General features: G+C 38.8%; 1 protein-coding gene across 3 annotated transcripts; it reads left to right on the top strand.

Moving 5' to 3' along the window:
- Positions 1-1,748: 1,748 nt before the first annotated feature.
- Positions 1,749-17,636, top strand: LOC144653215 (ran GTPase-activating protein 1-like). Of its 3 annotated transcripts, none has more exons than XR_013570703.1 (16): positions 1,749-2,214; positions 3,557-3,684; positions 4,097-4,156; positions 4,272-4,451; positions 6,005-6,139; positions 6,529-6,630; positions 6,953-7,009; positions 8,175-8,388; positions 9,331-9,596; positions 12,250-12,357; positions 13,956-14,000; positions 14,450-14,498; positions 14,647-14,735; positions 15,452-15,573; positions 16,345-16,760; positions 17,363-17,636. XR_013570703.1 is itself a non-coding variant. In XM_078513157.1 (15 exons), exons 1-15 carry the CDS (start codon positions 2,094-2,096, stop codon positions 16,412-16,414), a joined length of 1,746 nt encoding a protein of 581 aa, XP_078369283.1. In that variant the 5' UTR covers positions 1,749-2,093; the 3' UTR covers positions 16,415-16,807. The 3 variants fall into 3 exon arrangements, 1 of the variants encoding a protein (XP_078369283.1); XR_013570704.1 differs by lacking the exon at positions 17,363-17,636 and adding an exon at positions 16,900-16,915; XM_078513157.1 differs by lacking the exon at positions 17,363-17,636 and having other exon boundaries at positions 16,345-16,807.
- The last annotated feature ends 467 nt before the right edge of the window (positions 17,637-18,103 follow it).

Here is an 18,103-nt window from a genome sequence, read left to right as displayed (position 1 = left end):
GTTAATAGGATTTTCTTTGGGCTGTCCGCTTACGGGAGCTTAAAAACAAAGAAAAAGTCTAAGTCGTAATCTCTGAAAGTGTCCGCGGCCGCTTACGGGAATGTCCGCTTACGAGAATGTAAAAATACAGAGTTTGTATGGGAGTTAAAACGGGGTTTCAGAGAAGGCGGCCGTAAGTAGAGCTGTCCGCTTACGAGAGTGTGAGCTTCGACTGTATTCAACACTGTTAAACTGAAATTCGTTAAACTTTACAGTATTATTACATGGAGCGACCTGACTTTTGTTGGGAGCGATCGGACTTTTTTTGATGGAGCGATCTGACTTCGGTTGGGAGCGATCTGACATGGGAGCGAACTAACAATGGAGCGATGTGACCGGCGACCCAACGTAAGGTGTATGCATGGGCTGTTGTTGGTAACGCTTGGACTAGTTGTGGGCTGTAACAACGTCCTTACCGCGAAAAATCGAGAGCCTTATTTCGCGAGTAATAATTTTCGCGATCGCAAGAAAAATTAGAGCAAAAGTGTATTAAATTTGGCTGTTTTGTAGATGTTTTATGGATCCGTCGTCAAAGATGAGGGAACTACTGAAAGAAAAAAAGGTCTGGCTCAATGTAAAGAAGCCTGCAAACGGACAGTTGGTGACTGTACTAAAGAGGTTTTAGACGATGTGTAAGCTGAATTCTTTGTTTTGTTGTAAAATAAACTTACCCCTTGTGAGAAATGGCGAAAATTCAATAAGCGCCCAGCCTCGAATAAGCGCCCACTCGCAAGGTCCAAAAATTTAATAAGCGCCCAGGCGGCTTAATCGAATAAATACGGTATTTTTCGATGGTTTAAATTTCGCGCAATGTTTTTTTTTCGCGCGTATTAAATTTCGTGATTATTTGAAGATCTTAAAAAACGCGCAAATTAGAAAAATTTGTGCCCTTCACTTTTTACACTGCTGAGAAACACGTTTTCCGACACCCTTAGGTTTTTGCTGCACAGAATCGGGGGTGGAAGCGGAATCATGACGGAATCATGAATCATGAATCATAGCTGTAAATTGGTAGGAATCATGAATCTTTGTGTTTAAAACTTGGGAATCATGAATAACGGAGATGGCCAGAAGAATCATGAATAATAAATGAATGCTTCCATCGATATTGAATGCTTGTTAAATTCTTAACAAATATGTTCCAGAAATGGCCTGAAATCGCATTTCTGAGCATCTTATTTTCCAAATTTCCTGGGGGAGCATGCCCCCAGACCCCCTATAGGAAAGCAGTTGAAACACGACTATACCTTTGGCTTCACATCTTCATCCCGTTAATACTAACTTTACAGTGATCAAGTATGTTTAGTTATCCACAGTGAACATTTAGAAATAATTTGATGACTGAAAATATTTTACATTGGCATATTTCCGTGCCAGAAGAGTCTCCACTTGGAAAAGGAGACTCTGTTAGCAGGGAACCGGAATGCGCAACCAGCCTGTAAGTGAAAAACAACAGAAACTGGTAACACGTTATTTTGAAAGTTGGGTGAAAAGAAAGAAAAATGAATCATGAATATTGAATAAAATTTATAAATGAATCATGAATCATCGAGGTAAAATAAGACAGGAATCATGAATATCCAAAGTCCAATGATTCCGCTTCCACCCCCGACACAGAATATGAAGGCTCAAGTCTTACTCCCTTCCCCCACCTCGCCAAATCATCGCATGAAAATACGAGATAAGGTAAATCTTGGAAACTGGAAGTTAATTTAGAACTCCAAGGTACAAAACGGGAATAAACAAAACACGAGGGTAAAAACGCATTAGAATGCTTCGAATCACAGGTGTTACTTTTGGGAGGAAAAACCAAGGGATGGCCCTGGCTCCCCGGCCTGGGGACAAAGTTAGGTTTGTGTGAGCCCGCAGTGACAACAACTCAAAAAGTAAACTATGCGCAAATGCGCTAGTTCTCAGACCCCTCTCGTGAGTCATTAACACCGGCGAAATTGAACGTTGAGATCACAGTGCACATGGTAAAACATACTTCTTTATAAATTTCTGTTCCTGCCCGGCCTGTTGTTGCTTCTTAGAAAGAAAAAACGCCTTGCAAGATGGCCGAATCAAAAGATGACGTTCAGGGAGTTGCAGATTTATTGGCAAAAACGAAAGTCGAACAAGTCAACGTTGTTAGTTTCAAAGGAAAAAGTTTCAAGTTGAACTCCGCAGATGATGGTAAGCTTGTTTTATTTTACAGTTAATTTAATGTTCACTCCTTACAATTCCTTACAATTCGTCGTCTCCAAAATTTACGGTAAAACAGCGGTACCATGGCTAATTTTAAGTCAATCTATAAAACTGAAGGTAATACAATTTATTTATACGCTTACATGCATGTTTGCTGCATGTTGGAAGGCGACCTTTCTGTAGCGGATTCATTTCAATTACGAAATCGGTAGAAATCGCTTAAAAATTGACGCAAAATTTTTACATCAACTGTTATTTATTATGTTGAGTTTATTCAAAGAAGTTAATTCCAGTTCATTCCAAGAACTGAATCAGCCCACAGTTCCTGTCACTAAATTGCTTAGCAACTGCCAAAATGTTGTTTCATTGACATCTTGCTGGGTTTCAGCTTGGCCATCTCAAAATAAGTTTTCCAGCTAAATTTTGAATGTAATAATTTGCTTTCAAGGGTGGTATCTGTAGAGTGTTTACAGTAAAGAGGATTCAATAGATGCAAAAGCAAGTAAATGCAGGGTAAACAGTGAAGTCTGCATTAGAGCCTAGTAGCCCATCAGGCCAGAGCTTGTCCCTGTTTCAGTAGCATGGAATGATTAGCAGTATTTCTACTCACTCCTAGATGGGATGCTAGTGCATGGGTTACTCCCAGCATTAAATTGGTTGTTACCCATTTATACTCCTAAATAAAGAGAGGCACTGTCAGAGTAAAAAAATAATTCTTCTCGGCCATTCGGGCCTCTATTTGGCTGGCCTAAAAAGAAGGTGCCCCCGGCCCCTCCCCTAGATCCACAACGGCAATTCACTACAGATAACTCTGCCCAGGGCTCGAACCTGGACTACTTAATCAGGAGTGCAGTGCACTGAACATTAGGCCGGGTGCCTCCCACACACAGTGGGAAAAACAAGTAAAGCAGACCGTTATTAAATTCTTCCATTTGGCTGTAGTAGAACTGTTGTTTGAATGCCCAGGCATGTAGCTAAGAAATCACTTTGCTGGCTAATCAACAAGCCCAGCTGGCTAAAGTTTCTGTTGGCAGCTAAGTTTACCTAAGTCTTTGTTTTCTTGTGAAATTTTAGTGGGATTTTAGTTCTCTTTCAGCCGGTGAAATTAGCCGGCAGCCGGCCCTTAGCGACATCCCTGAATGCCTCAACAGCATTGGTCTGTCTATAACAAAAATAGCCTTCCACTGTTCTCGATTAACATTCTGTTCAATTTTCTTGTAAGTGGCCCAGTTCAAGTAGTGGCACCTTAAGGTTTGTGAAACACACTTGTATATCCATGCTCCTCTTGACTCGGCATGTTTTTTTAATGCTACATTTTCTTATGTTACAGCTGTAGAGGTTGTGAATGCCATCAAGGCCAGTAAAGATGTTCAGGCATTGTGCTTAGAAGGTAACACCATTGGTGTGGAAGCTGCTGAGGCTATTGGAGGAGCACTTGCAACAAAACCAGAGTTTGAGGTGAATAATTAACAATTAGACGGTGAGCTGGATGTTTCTATCAGCTGATAGTTTGCCCCGAGCCAACTACATGCATCAAAGTCAATAGAAACCAACAACGAGCCGTCTAATTGTTTTAGCATGACCCACTGACTGATCTGTTAAACTCAGAATATCACTAGAATTTTTTTTATTGAAGGTTTTGATTGATAAAATTAAGCAAAAACTAAGCGTGCCCTCTGAGAGCCGTCTATCGATCAATAGACGGCACCTGTGTAGCCAATCAGATTGCGCAATTACCAATAGATGGTCAGTGTGGGTATGCTAATTAATATTAATTATTACTTTATAATAATTTTATTGTACAAGTAAACACCAGTATACTGATTAATCAATGCACCATTTTACCTTTTTCTATTACTTTTCATCATAGAGAGCATTATGGAGTGATATATTTACTGGAAGATTGAGGTCTGAAATTCCACTGGCACTGGTATGTTAAGAACGGATAAGTTGTCATTTTCAGTGTAATTCATGCATTGTTTTACATCGCACACAGGAGAATTTCTTTATTTACATAATTTATGCAAGTCCTGTTTTCTTTCTAGGGACATTTGAGTGATGGTGTTATCGCAGCAAATGCAAAACTTGTTGAGCTGGATCTTAGTGACAATGCATTTGGTCCTGATGGAGTGAAAGCCTGTGTAAAACTACTCACAAGTCAAGCCTGTTACTCGTTAAAAACTCTTAGATTGAATAACAATGGCCTTGGTGTGGGTGGAGGAAAGGTCAGTGACTTATACCTCTCTCTTGGCATGATTATTTAGTGCAAGTGTTGGCTAAGTAGGCGACTTCCAAATAAATAATAAGGGAAAAGATAATTTGCCCAAGATCATTGTTGTGGTTCAATTCTACCCTTGGTATACAGGGATGTAGCTAAGAAAACACTAAGCCGGCTCAGCAACAAGCCCAGCTGGCTTTTCTGGCCTTGGCAGCTCTAAAAGTTTACCCAAGCCTTTGTTTTCATGTGAAATTTCAGCCGGATTTAAGTTCTATTTCAGCCGGTTAAATTAGCCGGCAGCCGGCCCTTAGCAACATCCCTGGGTGTAATCTGGTATTTTCCTTTGTTTTGTATTGCAATACACCAGAAAAAAGGAAAATAGCAAATTGTATCAAGGGTAAAATTGAACCACAACATCATTATTGAATTGTACTTGTACACACACAGAAGCTTTTGAGAACACAACAGAAGTGCTTACATTTTACATCAAGTACAGGACTGCAAATAATTTTTACCTTGAAAGGACATGCACCCGACTAAGTTATCATTTTGATCTGACAAAACAAAAGTGAGGTCGGACATCATATTATAGTACTGCTCTATATGTGAACCTGCTAATTTAATGCGTTTTCAATGCAGAACATTAATGTTTGCACTGGAAAGCAAAAAAAAATGTTGTCCAGACATTATCTCCGACCACAGTTGGAACTTTATCGGACATTGACAAATTATGGTCAGCCAGTGTCTGATGTCCGACTGTTATTTGCAGGCTTGCATGTATATATATCTTATTAACCACGCGCGAGGGCCGTACTGGGTGAATATTGGCCCGAGGTCTTGACAGTACAGATCGAGCGCAGCGAGGTCCGTACACAAAAAGACCGAGGGCCAATATTCGCCCAGTACGGTCCCGAGCAAGCTTGGTTAAATAAGAGATTTATTACCCGACTGGAAACTTTGTGTAGTGAGAATTGCTACCCGGTAGATGTCCTGGAAAACAATGAGCGGCAAAACTTTTCCGCGCGCTATTAAAAAGAAGTTATAATTATTTCTGTGTTTAAGGTCATTTCATTTTCAAAGCAATAAAAACTCCGAAAAAATCTTGCAAAAATCTTGCGCTAAATCGCACTGGAATTAGCGCGGAATCATCCGGGACAAAACCCGGTCCGATACTTGGAAAATATCGGCCCTCGCGGGACCGGAAATGAAGTAATCTGATTGGCTGATTCAGTTATTGGCCCTCGGACCGCCTTAGTCGTGTAATAAAAATAATTATTCACAGTCTCTAGTTGAAATATCTTTCTGTGTATCTCTATTTTGGATGTCTTTTCTTCAACATGAATCATCAGTAACTGCCAATCAAACTGATGTTTAATAAAGTTATTTCTCTAACCAGGATTTAGAAAGTAGGTATCGAAATACTAAAAAAAATCACAAACTGTAAGTGCTCTAATTAGGCAGAAAAAAAGTGACTTGATAAATAATTGACTGACTTCTTTGAGGGTTAATGAGAGCTACAGGCAAATCCTCACTGAAGATTTTTTCTGTTTGTTTTTCAAGATTCTTTCAGATGCTTTGATTGAGTGTCACAAAACAAGTTCAGAAGCAGGAACCCCACTACAGCTTCAAGTATTTATATCAGGAAGAAATCGTCTGGAAAACCCAGGAGCCAAGTCATTAGCAGCAGCATTTGAGGTGAGGGATGTGTGAACTTTGTTGTCTTGCGGTAAAAACTGGTTCTGAGGGAAAAAGACCATGGTAGTCATGAAACTGCATGCTCTCAAGAGATCCCCTACCTACATGTACACAACTATGATTCAAGTGAACAGTGATACAACCAGGATTGGTCCCACTGTTTGATGTTGCACTGCACTGCTATTTTGTACCTGACATGATCTAAATTCATGAGATACTAAACTTTGGCCAAAACTCTCTTACCACTCCAAGAAGTCTGTCAATTTACATGTAACTGTAAATCTTGTCATCTTTTATTACAAATCAGAGTTAATATTACGTCAGTCAATTATTTAGTAAGTTGTTAACCCTTTCTTACTATGGTGGTTATTTTTGGTTTTGTTTTATAGACGATAGGAACGCTAGAAGAGGTTCAAATGCCACAAAATGGAATCCTCCATGAGGGAGTAGCAGCACTGGCTGATGCATTCAAGTCCAATCCAAACCTTAAGGTGGGCGACACAGCTGTCCTAACTTCAGGAGTCAACTACCTTTATTTTTTATATTTACTCAATATCTAATTATTGTTAAATTGATATTGTTGACATTTGTGTTTCTTTTAGAGATTGTACGTAATTAGTAATATGTATCACCTAATACCCTGTGGGTTCTGTTTTTTTCCTGCCTATTGGATTTCAACCTTCATTAGACCAACAGACGGTATTTTGAGTGACTAGATAACAGGAGATTTAAGTCTTTTACCAAGTGCTGATGGTTTCTTTACGTGAAAGTTATGTAAATATTTTTATAAATGAGTGATGTTTTCGTCAACAGGTTTTGAATTTGAATGACAACACCTTCACCCCAAAAGGAGCGACAGCCATGGCCAAGGTAATTTTTCCCACGTAATTGTAATAATTTAAACTGAACATTATTTCTGAAAATTTGCTTGTACATAAAGACAATATCCCCTAGTCAGGGTTAGAAACTAAAAATTTCGGAGCACTCGCCATCTGGGCGAGTGACCTTTGAATTGCACTCGCCCAGTCTCCTTTAGTAAAAAATAAGTCCCCCTCCCCCAACGAATTATAAAATGTTCACCGCGTGCGTGTCACCGTGGTGGTCAATCGCGATACAGACTGCAACCTATTTCTTAAATGAAAAATATCCTAAAATAGATCTTAACTCCAAAATAAAAACACAAACACTTACTTCAAATGCATTTTTATTGATACCTATTCCCAAATTCCTGTAGTTTGCAATTTAAGTGTCGAAATTGTACAGTAAAAGCAGCGGTGCCGTCTTGCAGCGTTCGAGGCTCGAAGGATGAGTCAACGGTATTTATGACCAGAGGTATTACTTTGTACAACTACGTCCATCATGTAACAATAACCAAGCAGAAGCCATTTTTGACTGTTTACGAACGCGAACCAGCTTAGTTGTCATTGTTGGAGATTTCAAAATCTTGGTAGGCTATCGGCTTGTGAACAGTGTAGATTATTTTAAAGTGGAAGGTTAAAAGTTACGCTTATTTTGAATAATATATATTCTGGATATGAAAATTGTACTCGCCAAACTGGGCGAGTGTTCTGTGATTTGTACTCGTCCAAGAGTTTTCACACTCGCCTGGGCGAGCGGGCGAGCGCTAATTTCCAACCCTGCCTAGTTAAAAAAATTCTTAATGTCATCACTTATCTTCTTGATGTTGGAGATGTGGTGACCTAATGGTTAGTGCACTGGACTCTGGATCAAGCATTCTTGGTTTAAGTGCTAGCTGGGGTCATTGTGTTGTGTTCTTGGGCAAGACGCTTTACTCTCACAGTGCCTCTCTCCACCGAGGTGTATAAATGGGTACTGACAAATTTAATGCTGGGGAATAACGCTGCAATGGACTAGCGTCCCAGAGGGGAGTAAAAATACCCTGAGTTGCTTTATGCGTACTGAAACTAGGATAAGCTCTGACCAGTGGTATGGGACCCCTGGCCTGCTGTAGTCTTAACCTATCCGCTTGATAATGTACTTTTATTGTCGTTAAAAACCGAATTATTTTTTGCAGGTGTTACCAAGCCTTAAAAACCTTGAAGTCATTAATTTTGGGGACTGTCTGGTAAAAACAGAGGGAGCAAAAGCATTGGCAGGGTGTTTACGCAGTGCACTCAACAACTTAAAAGAACTGAACCTTTCTTTTGATGAGATCAACAAGGAGGGAGCATTAGCAATTGTTGAGGCTTTGGCAAGTAAAGAAACGTTGGAGAAGCTGGAATTAAATGGTAGGTTTGCTAGCTGTTGTGGAAATGTAAGTTAATGGTTAATTCATGTACAAACATCAATGAATTACCAAAGGTACAATAATATTATGAAGAATGTAACTGTCGAAGTTACCAATTGGTATGCAAAAGTTCATGGCTTGATTCCTGTTAGGAGAACTCTGAAAAACCAGGGGAAAGATTATAAACAGGATTGTCCTTCATTCAATAAGAAACTATATGATAAAGGTAACTTTTAGTCACGTTGTCAAAGATACATTTTCTCGCATTGTATCTGACCCTGTTCTAGGTAGCAGAATTATAAAACCTCACTTGAGTGGTGACATGTCCCCATTAAGGGCAAAGAAGGGACCCTTGTGGTATTGGTTAAGACTTACCGTATTTTCTCAATATTAAACACCCCCTCTGTATATTTCAAACTTGGTTCAGAAGACCCGGCGTTTATATTGAAGCCAGTGTTTAATCAGGTCCAGCATTTATTAACAAAGTGCATTTTCTGTCAATTTTTCAGGCTGATTTATTATTACAACACATTCTCCGAGAGCCAGGGACAGTTTGTCAAAGTGGGACAATTTTTCCCTTTCATCCCGCCCAGACAAACTGTCCCTGGGTCTCTCTATGTCTTATCTGTTGTTGTACCCCATCCATCCAAGTTTATATGTTATGCTGGACTTGTCTTTTAAACATTTATTAATATTACCAAGTAGCATACTGTACTAGTATGTCATAGCAGTGGTTTAATGTTTTCACGAGAATGCATAATTTACTTGTTAGCTCGACCCCAAATAAACAACGGGACCTCAATCAAACACCCCCAGCGTTTATTTAAAAATTAGCAGTTTCTGCCCGGCGTTTATACAAGGCCAGCATTTTATCGGGCTCTGGCATTTAATCGAGAAAATACGGTAAATAGTAATAAAATTCTTTGTTTTTCCTTTTTTGCAGGGAATAGCATAGGAGAAGATGGAATTGAAGAAGTGAGAAACTGGCTTGATTCGAACGGCCGGCTTGATACTTTGGGTTCAATGAGTGACGACGAGGGAGAAGGTGATGATGATGATGATGAGGAGGAGGAGCTGGAGGGCGGGGGCAGTGAAGATGACGATGGAGACACTGCAGATAATTTGAACTTGAGTGTGACAGGTGTCAGTCTTAAGCCACAGTCACCGTTGCTGGGCGACGATGAAGAAGTAGAAAAAGAACTTATTAAGGTAGGTTTTTAAGATGTCTAGTTTTAAGAATTGAACATTTAGAATGGAATTAAAACTTTAAATCATGTGACAGCCCATGCAAAATCAAACAGTGTTGACTTGTTTTATTATTGTTTAACATGTAACGTGTTGCTGTTTTGCATGTGACGTGATGCCAGGCCTGGCAAAAGAAAAAAAAAGTTCCATTCCTATGTCTTGATTAATCTCCGTCTGTTTTTCTTATTGCAAAATGTGTACAGTGCATATTCATGTGTCTTTTCACAGAAGTGCCAAGTTAAACATTAATTTTGTTGAACTATTGTTAACAGATGCATTCAGTATTAAGAGAAAATCTTAGAAAATTAGCACCCATTCCTAGGGGTTCAAAACCTATTAACGTCTGTGGATAAAGCCCGAGTGTGTGACCATTTAAATTAAAGCTACTAAGCTGTACTTTCATGTGGTACTGCTTACTGCATGTATGCCATATAAGGTGGTTCTACCGAAGTGTGTAACCCCTCAACTGAAAGCTACCTAAGTAAATATTTTTAACTTTAAATACTTAATTTACACGACCCCACAAGCTGTAAGCTTTTATCCATATCGTGTTTTTAAAAAAGGCAACTACTAAAAGCTACCAAGCATTACATTTTCAATATTGTTCAAAATTACACTAATTTCGTTTTGAATTTTTGTGAGTGGTCGAGCAAAGACACCACCTACCTTACTCCAAAACAACAACAACGACAACAACAAAATGAAAAAAGGTCTCAGGTGATTTGTAATAAAAGGTGTAGAAATTGCACAGCGCTAATCAGTTTTCTCATTACACCCCTACACAGGGACATAACTCACCAAGAGACGATTCCAATAAAGACGGAAAGAGTTTGTGATTAGGAGTCAATAGATGTGCAAGTCTTCCCAATTGATTTTATGTTGCTGAGAAGAATTTTATTTTTATTTATTTCTTGTAAAAATGATCAATTTAATATAAAGTCGGTTGAAGCTTTTGAGTGAGGCATCACGTCACAGCATGCAGGCATCCTTTCTTATTATTAGTAAGAGTTTTAGTGAATTGTACAGGCCTTACTGTAGATAAATTATTCATAGGAATCAGTGTAGAGTGGTTTCAATATGACAGACTGCTGCAAAAGAGAAATGCAGCTATTGCCAATTACTGCAAAACATGCAGTATGGTGCCAAGCATGAAAAAACATGCAACTGGTGCCAAGCGCGGGAAAACATTCAACCTGTGCCAAGCGCGGGAAAACATTCAATTTGTGCCAAGCGCGAAAAACGTGCAATTTGCACGAAGTGCGGGAAAACAGGCCTAAGCGATGTCATGATTGGTTTTGGTCCTGTTCCTGATTGGTTAAAAGCACAGCAGATTTCTTTTGCCTTGATTGGTTAGAGAGTCTGTTGCATGTTTGTAACAGTCAATTGGAAACCACTCAATTTAACACAGCTAATTTTTATGACACAAAACCCTGTAAAATATGTATGATAAAGTGTGTTAGCACATTATTTTACTTGTAATTATTAATACATAGAGATACGATATTGTAGTTAGATAAGAGAATTGGACCTTTATTCTTGGGAAGTATTTTCAACTGCTATCTTTATTTAATTGTGCTTCAAAGCCATGTAATGACAATGTGCGCACTTCAAATGCAAAATAATGAAATTGTGTGAATAATCGCTATTTAATACGAATTTTCAAAAATTTTCAGTATTCGACTTTTGCGCCTTCGCGTGGTTGATGAGGAAATAAATAATGAATGTCTTTTTTGAAATTTCATACCTTGTCTTCAAAGGTTTCATCTGTATAGTAGAATTAGTGTTTGACTGCCTTTTCATGAATCTATTTGTGATATTGTATTTAAAATAACAGTAGTTAGGAAGTGTGAATGAAGCATTAAAGATTGAAAGATAAAAAAGTGTTATATTGTGGAATTCGTTCTATGACGAGTCATTGGCCCGCCACATGGGTATAACGGGATGCATCCTTAGATAGGATCCCTAATTTGTCCCCCTGTGTGTACAGACTGTAAGAAAGCGTTACGTGTAAATTTCTTAAACCATTCTCTTTCGATCGAGCGTTTCTGCGCGGCGATTAGATAGGGGCAGGGGGAAGGAGATAGATGGCTCCCCCGTCCCTTTCATAATCCCCGAGCGGATAGCCGCTCGCTCCAAAAAAAAAATCCAAAACACTGAAACAATATTTGTGGAGTTGATTTGAAGGTGATATTTTTCTTCAAAATTCAGCGTCTTAGTTTCTCGTTTGCGGACTGTTTTAAAAACCCGAGGAAAAGTAAGCAGAATCAATGCCCATGGCAACGCTAAATATCATACGGATTACCATGATTCACTGCAGACGTGTCTTATAGTCATAGAGGGAATTGGGCATTGCAAGCTAACGTCAACCATTTGCCGTAAAAGGTGTTTTTAAATCTCTCTATAGACATATCGTACACAGTGGTAACATAAGCTGACACGTATGGCTTCATTTTCATTTATTCTAAGTCGTTCAACTCGATAAGTCGCCGCGCTTATATATAATCTGCTGGGGTATCCTTGTTTATGCTGGAATTAAAAAGGTTTAACTTTTATTATTTGATGTTACCAGGGTCTACTTTCTAACATCAAAAGTGATTTTACCTTTTATCTCATAAAGGTGGTCAGCATGGAGGTTGTCCAAGATTTTTTCAACTCGCCATCATTGGAAAAATTCAAGAATATCCCGACCTCTCAAAGGAGATCGTTATTAGAGGAATATTTAAAGGTGTGTATAGTATTTGATAGTTTATTGATTTCTTGCCTTGTTTATTCATTCAAAGGGCAAGAGAAGTAAACATACGTGGAGCTTTTTCAACACCCAGTTTCAATTATTTTCTTTATTTCTACTGCTTAAAAAGGCTTTGCTTGCTTAGCTCTATAATGGTTAAAAAAAATCTTGGACAGTGCGCGTTTACCAATGAGTGCCAACATGCTTTTTTTCAACTAATCAGAAACAAACTACAGTCGAAGCTCTCTTAACGGACACTCTCGTAAGCGGACAGCCCTACTTACGGTCGCCTTGTCTGAAACCCCGTTTTAACTCCCATACAAACTCTGTATTTTTACATTCTCGTAAGCGGACATTCCCGTAAGCGGCCGCGGACACTTTCAGAGATTACGACTTAGACTTTTTCTTTGTTTTAGAGCTCCCGTAAACGCCGGTCAGCCCAAAGAAAATCCTATTAGAGTTTTCCGATAAAACAGAAATGGAACGACTTTTTCCGCCTGTTATAGCTAATTAGATGCAAAGTGCCGTTTGTTTCAATTTGCACAATGAAATTTCAGTTATTATTCATTGTTTACGAGCAGATTAAATTAGCAATCCTTGCAGTAAATACAATGTCTCGTGGTGGAATGCAAACTATATTCTTTTTAAACTGCTTGAAAATCAAGATACAATGTTTATCACAGTTTTCCCAGAAAAATATATTGAAAACAGCAGTATATTTTCTGAGACAACTGAAGAAAAAAGGTTTTTAGGTGCAAAGTTTCCATGGTGTAAAAAAATAGTTACTGAAAGGAGGCGGCTTTTTTATCGCATACGTAAAAGCCTGTGAAACCTGTGAAACTCACAAGTAACGTAGAACAAACAACGACCAAGACAACAAAGAACCTCGAAACAATAAAAAGCAGGAAAACAATAGCCCCAAAACAAAGAAAAATTTTACAAGTTCTTACACCAGAGTAAACCCCAAACGTTAACGAACATGAAAGTTTTCGCAGCATAAGTTTTGCACAACTTATTTTCCATCCAAACAGTTGCCATTTGTGGAACTTCACACTTCTCTACGGTTTTGCAACTTTGCTTATTGCCACCATCTACCAAATAAATAGAAAGATGGGAGTTGAAAAATGAGGCGGTATCTTTTTGTTCTATTGTTTTCTTTTCATTTGCACATTAAAAATTCCACGGGTAAACATCACATATCACCTTTTTTGTTACACCTTAGAGTGAATTCGTGTAACTTGTTTTTTATATGTTAATGAGTCGTATAATATTCTAATGTTTGTGTACAATAAAACAATACACGAGTGGTCAGAAAACCTCAAAGAAATCACTTAAATAGTTAAACAGAAAATAAGTATAAACAGGACGTGTCTTTCTTTAAGCAATTCAAGAACATGTTCAACCTAAATCGAAAACTAGTTTGTTTTTCTTTACGGGATGTTGAATATAAAATGTTTGTCTAAAATCGCAAGACAATTCAAGGCATGATAAATTTTAAGCCCCGTTATCTGAACATTTTGGTTTTTTAGTTTCGTACGTTATTTGAAGTAGTGTCCCTTATTGTAGCTGTCGTTCTATGCTTCTTGTTTTAACAGGATGACTTACAAGATACTAATAAAATTGCAAAGTGCTTTGTATCGGTGAGTATCAAGAAACTTTCTTCTGTATTCTACTAAGTAACACAGTTGCTCGAGTGCTTCTGAAGCAAGTGCGCGAAAAGGTCAAAATGGCGGCAACAGAAAAAATAGTATATCACTGATGTAACATTACGATTCACGATGTTTTCTCGGCTTCTCTGTAGATCATGTTTGTTTCGAACGTTTTAGGTTAATATGGAGCACTTATTTTTCGCTGACTTCAAAGATCATTCAAGTCAACTATAGATGCCATCTTGCTTTTGCCCTGAACATCAAGAGTTTCTGTAGTGGAGAACTGCTTCGCATTCTTTGTGCTTTCAACCCAAACTTTAAATTGATTGTCTTACGAATACGTACCTTCAAATGTTGAGTTACTTAGCAGATTTTGAATAAAAGATAAAGGCTCGAGATTAAACGTATCACTAACATTTTTACGGCATTTTTTTCGTCAGGTCTGCGTCGCACTCAAAGATGATAAAGATGCACTCATCGAATGTGCAGGTAATGTTCAATGTTTCTATTTATTTATCTGTCTATTTATCTACGGTTTTCGCACATTTGGTCACAGTAACTGTGGGCCAATTCAGTTCTCGAAGTTATCAGCTTCGGATGGTAACACTGTAGTGACTTTTGTACAATCTTATTTCAGACACTATTTTGAAACCAGCCCTCGAATCAGCAGACTGCAAAGAAGAAGGACTAATATCTTCCCTGTTAATTCACATGGGACTTCTCAAGGTACTAAAACCCAGCTGTTTGAGAACATAAATGAACTCTTTCAACGTGTTGTTAACTTTCATTGGACAGTTTAGAAAACCCTTAGAAGTCGATGCAAAACATTTGGTCGACGACAAGCGCGGGAAAACATGTAACGGTAACGAGTTCTAAGCGCGGACAAACACGTAACGGGTGCCAAGCGCGGGAAAAAATCGTAACGGATTCCAAGCGCGGGAAAACAAGTAACAGGTTCCGAGCGCGGGAAAACATGTAATGGGTTCCAAGCGCGTAAAAACATGTAACGGCTGCCAAGCGCGGGGAAAACACGTAACGGGTTCCAAGCGCGGGAAAACTAACCGATTCCAACCGGGGAAAAACATAGAAACGGTGCCATGCGCGGGAAAACATGTAACGGTTGTTTTAGCGTGGGAAAATTTGCGCAAACCATTTCAAGCCTGGCTTTGGTTAACAATCGTTTGCGTGAGTTTCTTGAAGCAATCACTTTGCTCATCAAACCCCAGACCAGGTGTGGGGAGGGGTAGAGGAACAGAGAGGGAGCCACGGATCCCCCAAAAGTTCTTTTTTTTTTCCCGAGCGGAGAGCTTGGAGGCGGGCTACTCACATAGATTTCTAAGGTCTTTAAAAAGGGTTGAATTCTCACACAGGGACTGTTGAAATGGATTTTAGATATATGTTTGCTTTTAATAAAGAAAAAATATTTTTGTTTGTGTTTGCAGGGCGAGGAAAAGGTTGAGCACGCTAAAGATATTTCTGGTCCTCTACAGGCTTTAAATTATGCTGCCAAGCAGCCTTATTTCCCGAGACACCTTAAATCATTCTTCGTCGCTTTTATTTCAAAGTAAGTGTTGTTATTTTCTTAGCCTGTTCCAGGCGTTCTGTTAGTTGGGGAGCAGCTAGAAGAATAGCTAGTAAAAAAAGACGAGGTGCTCGCCTCCTGGCAATGAACCCTAATAAATTTTTTCACTCGCAGTTCATGGCACTGCTCCCTAATGAACTAAACGCCTGGAACAGGGTATGATCTTTTGGACAAATGTTTGTTTCAATGTTGTTTTCGGAGTCAGAATGTTGCTTGAGTGGTTAACGTTTGTGTGTTTGTTCCAGTCGTCTAACTGCAACTATACATGCATAGAGCGGTTTTCACTTGAGTGTCGAAAGTAAATGCGTTTGCTTTGGTTTTGCTCTCGCTTAGCGATTGGCTTATCTCCCCCCTTTCTCAGTCAATCAGGAGTAACCAAACCAATCGTGACTGCTCTCGCCTTTTCCCGCGCTTCGTGCCCTCTGTTTTGCTTCGGTGATTGGTTCTGGATGTCTGTGTCCTTTGATTGGCCAGAGTAATTACTTTGGTTTGTTTCGACACTCAATTGAAAACTGCTCTAAGGGCGATTTTCGTTTGACCTTTAAAATGTGTTTCGTGAGAGTTGTTAGAGTTTGTTTTCTGTTTGACGTTTCATAGTTGAACAGATAAATTGAAGTTCCATTCCCTGTTCCATTTTATTTGTTACCTCCCCAAATAAAGATTCCGATTAGTTCATTGCGTTATTTGCGTTAATTGATATATTAGTTAGAGTGATTTTGGAAACTTTAGATGAGTTATTGTTTTTCATTGCAGACCTAACAAGCTTTTGGATTCCTGTTCTGAGGCGCGTCACCACTTCTTACAAACACTGTATCAGATATAATGTTACCCCGCTATAGCGATCTACGATCATTTATTTATCTAGTCTAGTGAACTAAATTGTACTTCGCCTGTTTAACAGTTTCCGACTCGTGATGACCGACCCGAAACAATACGAACACTACCCGAGAACTCTCGCGTCAGCTTGGTGCAAAGAGAATAAGACGTTGCCTAGCAACCATAAGAGGCCATTGAAATGTTCAAGTGCAGGAGGAACATCAATAAGTCAAACCAACGTTGGTTTATGTCGGTGGTCCTTAATTTTTAGTCAGTAACTGAAACCCTCGTGTGTGACCAATCAAATGAATGCTATTGAGCAGTACTTTTGTACTGTTTAATATGTTGTACAAGTGGTTCTTATGCCTAAACGTACCTTTTGGTACGCTTCGGCGGCATATCAGGCGAGTTTGGTTTCGCCGGTTCGATGGCTCGACTGCGTCTCGCCCGAACCATGGCGAGACCCTCGCCTGTCCCCGAAGCGTACCAAAGGTACGATTAGGTCCGTACCCAAATTCAGCCAAAATCCGGTAATATTTATCGCTCTGTTGACGCCGTGCTTGCAAGGTACGTACTGCATTGTGTTGAATTGGTCTTCAACACTTTAACCAAGCTCTTCTTCTGCCTTTTTTTCCACTCGTTTGTTTAGAGTTTCATTCTCTAATCAATCAAAGCGAAAATGGAAATTCCGACTCCATTTTTTCAGTCTGTGTCTTACTCATCGGCAAACTCGCGCAATTGGCGAGGGCGCTCAGTTTGTTTGGCGGGAAAGTTTCTCTCTTTTTACGACCGCTAAACACCGCTAAATCTTAAATTACTGAAGTTCTGTTTTATTGGCTAAAACCTCTTTTCAATTCATCGTACAGTAACACTTCTTTACTCCAAAGTGACCACTGATATGGTGGCGATTATCAGAGTCAGTGACTTGACTATCGTAGGATATCAGGACACGTAGATCGCGCTTCTGATTGGCTACTTGATAAATAAATCTCTAGTGTGTGACTGACTATTCAAATGAACTCGATAAACTAATACGTATTTTTATTTTCATCGCCAATTATTCTCATTGCCCCTTGTATTGTAATACTAATTTTAGCGATTTTTTCAGAGCAAGATTTTGACGACTATTTACTTTAGCGATTTTCCGAAAAATTTTAGAAGTACATGTAAGTGATATCGTGTAAACCAGTTTGTAATGAACATATATCTAAGATGGAAATAAATGTACATTTAAAGAACAAACTCACTTGAAATTGAACAAACATTTCCATTGCCAGAAAGCACAAAGCTACCGGCATCTATTTTTTTAAAAAAAAATTCAAATCGACTACCGTTAATTTTGTTTCCCTTTGGTGTAGGAGGGGAGTACTTAAAGGATAATTTTTTAAGAAAAAAAAAAAAAAAAAAAAAAATTTTTTAAAAAACAAAAAAAAAAATTTTTTAAAAAAATTATATAAAAAAAAATAAAAATAAAAAAAAAACCCTTAAATTTAACCGAGACAAATTTTAGCGAGCACTAAATTTAGCGATTTTTGTTCATCTCGATAAATTTAGTAGCCTTAAGGTATTTGTCGCGTAATCGCGCTTGTCATTTCAAATCTCTCCCCCCCCCCCCCGGTAGATTTTAGAAATTATTTGCCCGATATTACTCCCAGAATTGTCAGAATTATACTCCTCTCAGTCCAATGACTATTAC

This window comes from Oculina patagonica, chromosome 5 (assembly GCF_052425735.1).
Source record: "Oculina patagonica isolate OP01 chromosome 5, crgOcupat, whole genome shotgun sequence".
In the NCBI taxonomy this organism is placed as follows: Eukaryota; Metazoa; Cnidaria; class Anthozoa; order Scleractinia; family Oculinidae; genus Oculina; species Oculina patagonica.
This window is presented reverse-complemented; position numbering and strand designations above follow the sequence as displayed.

Bases quoted from the DNA above. Each gene is read 5' to 3' on its own strand.
- LOC144653215 (XM_078513157.1), top strand. From the start codon at position 2,094: ATGGCCGAATCAAAAGATGACGTTCAGGGAGTTGCAGATTTATTGGCA. The intron at 2,215-3,556 runs GTAAGCTTGTTT...CTTATGTTACAG, and splicing joins GTTGAACTCCGCAGATGATG to CTGTAGAGGTTGTGAATGCC. The intron at 12,358-13,955 runs GTGTGTATAGTA...TTGTTTTAACAG, and splicing joins TATTAGAGGAATATTTAAAG to GATGACTTACAAGATACTAA.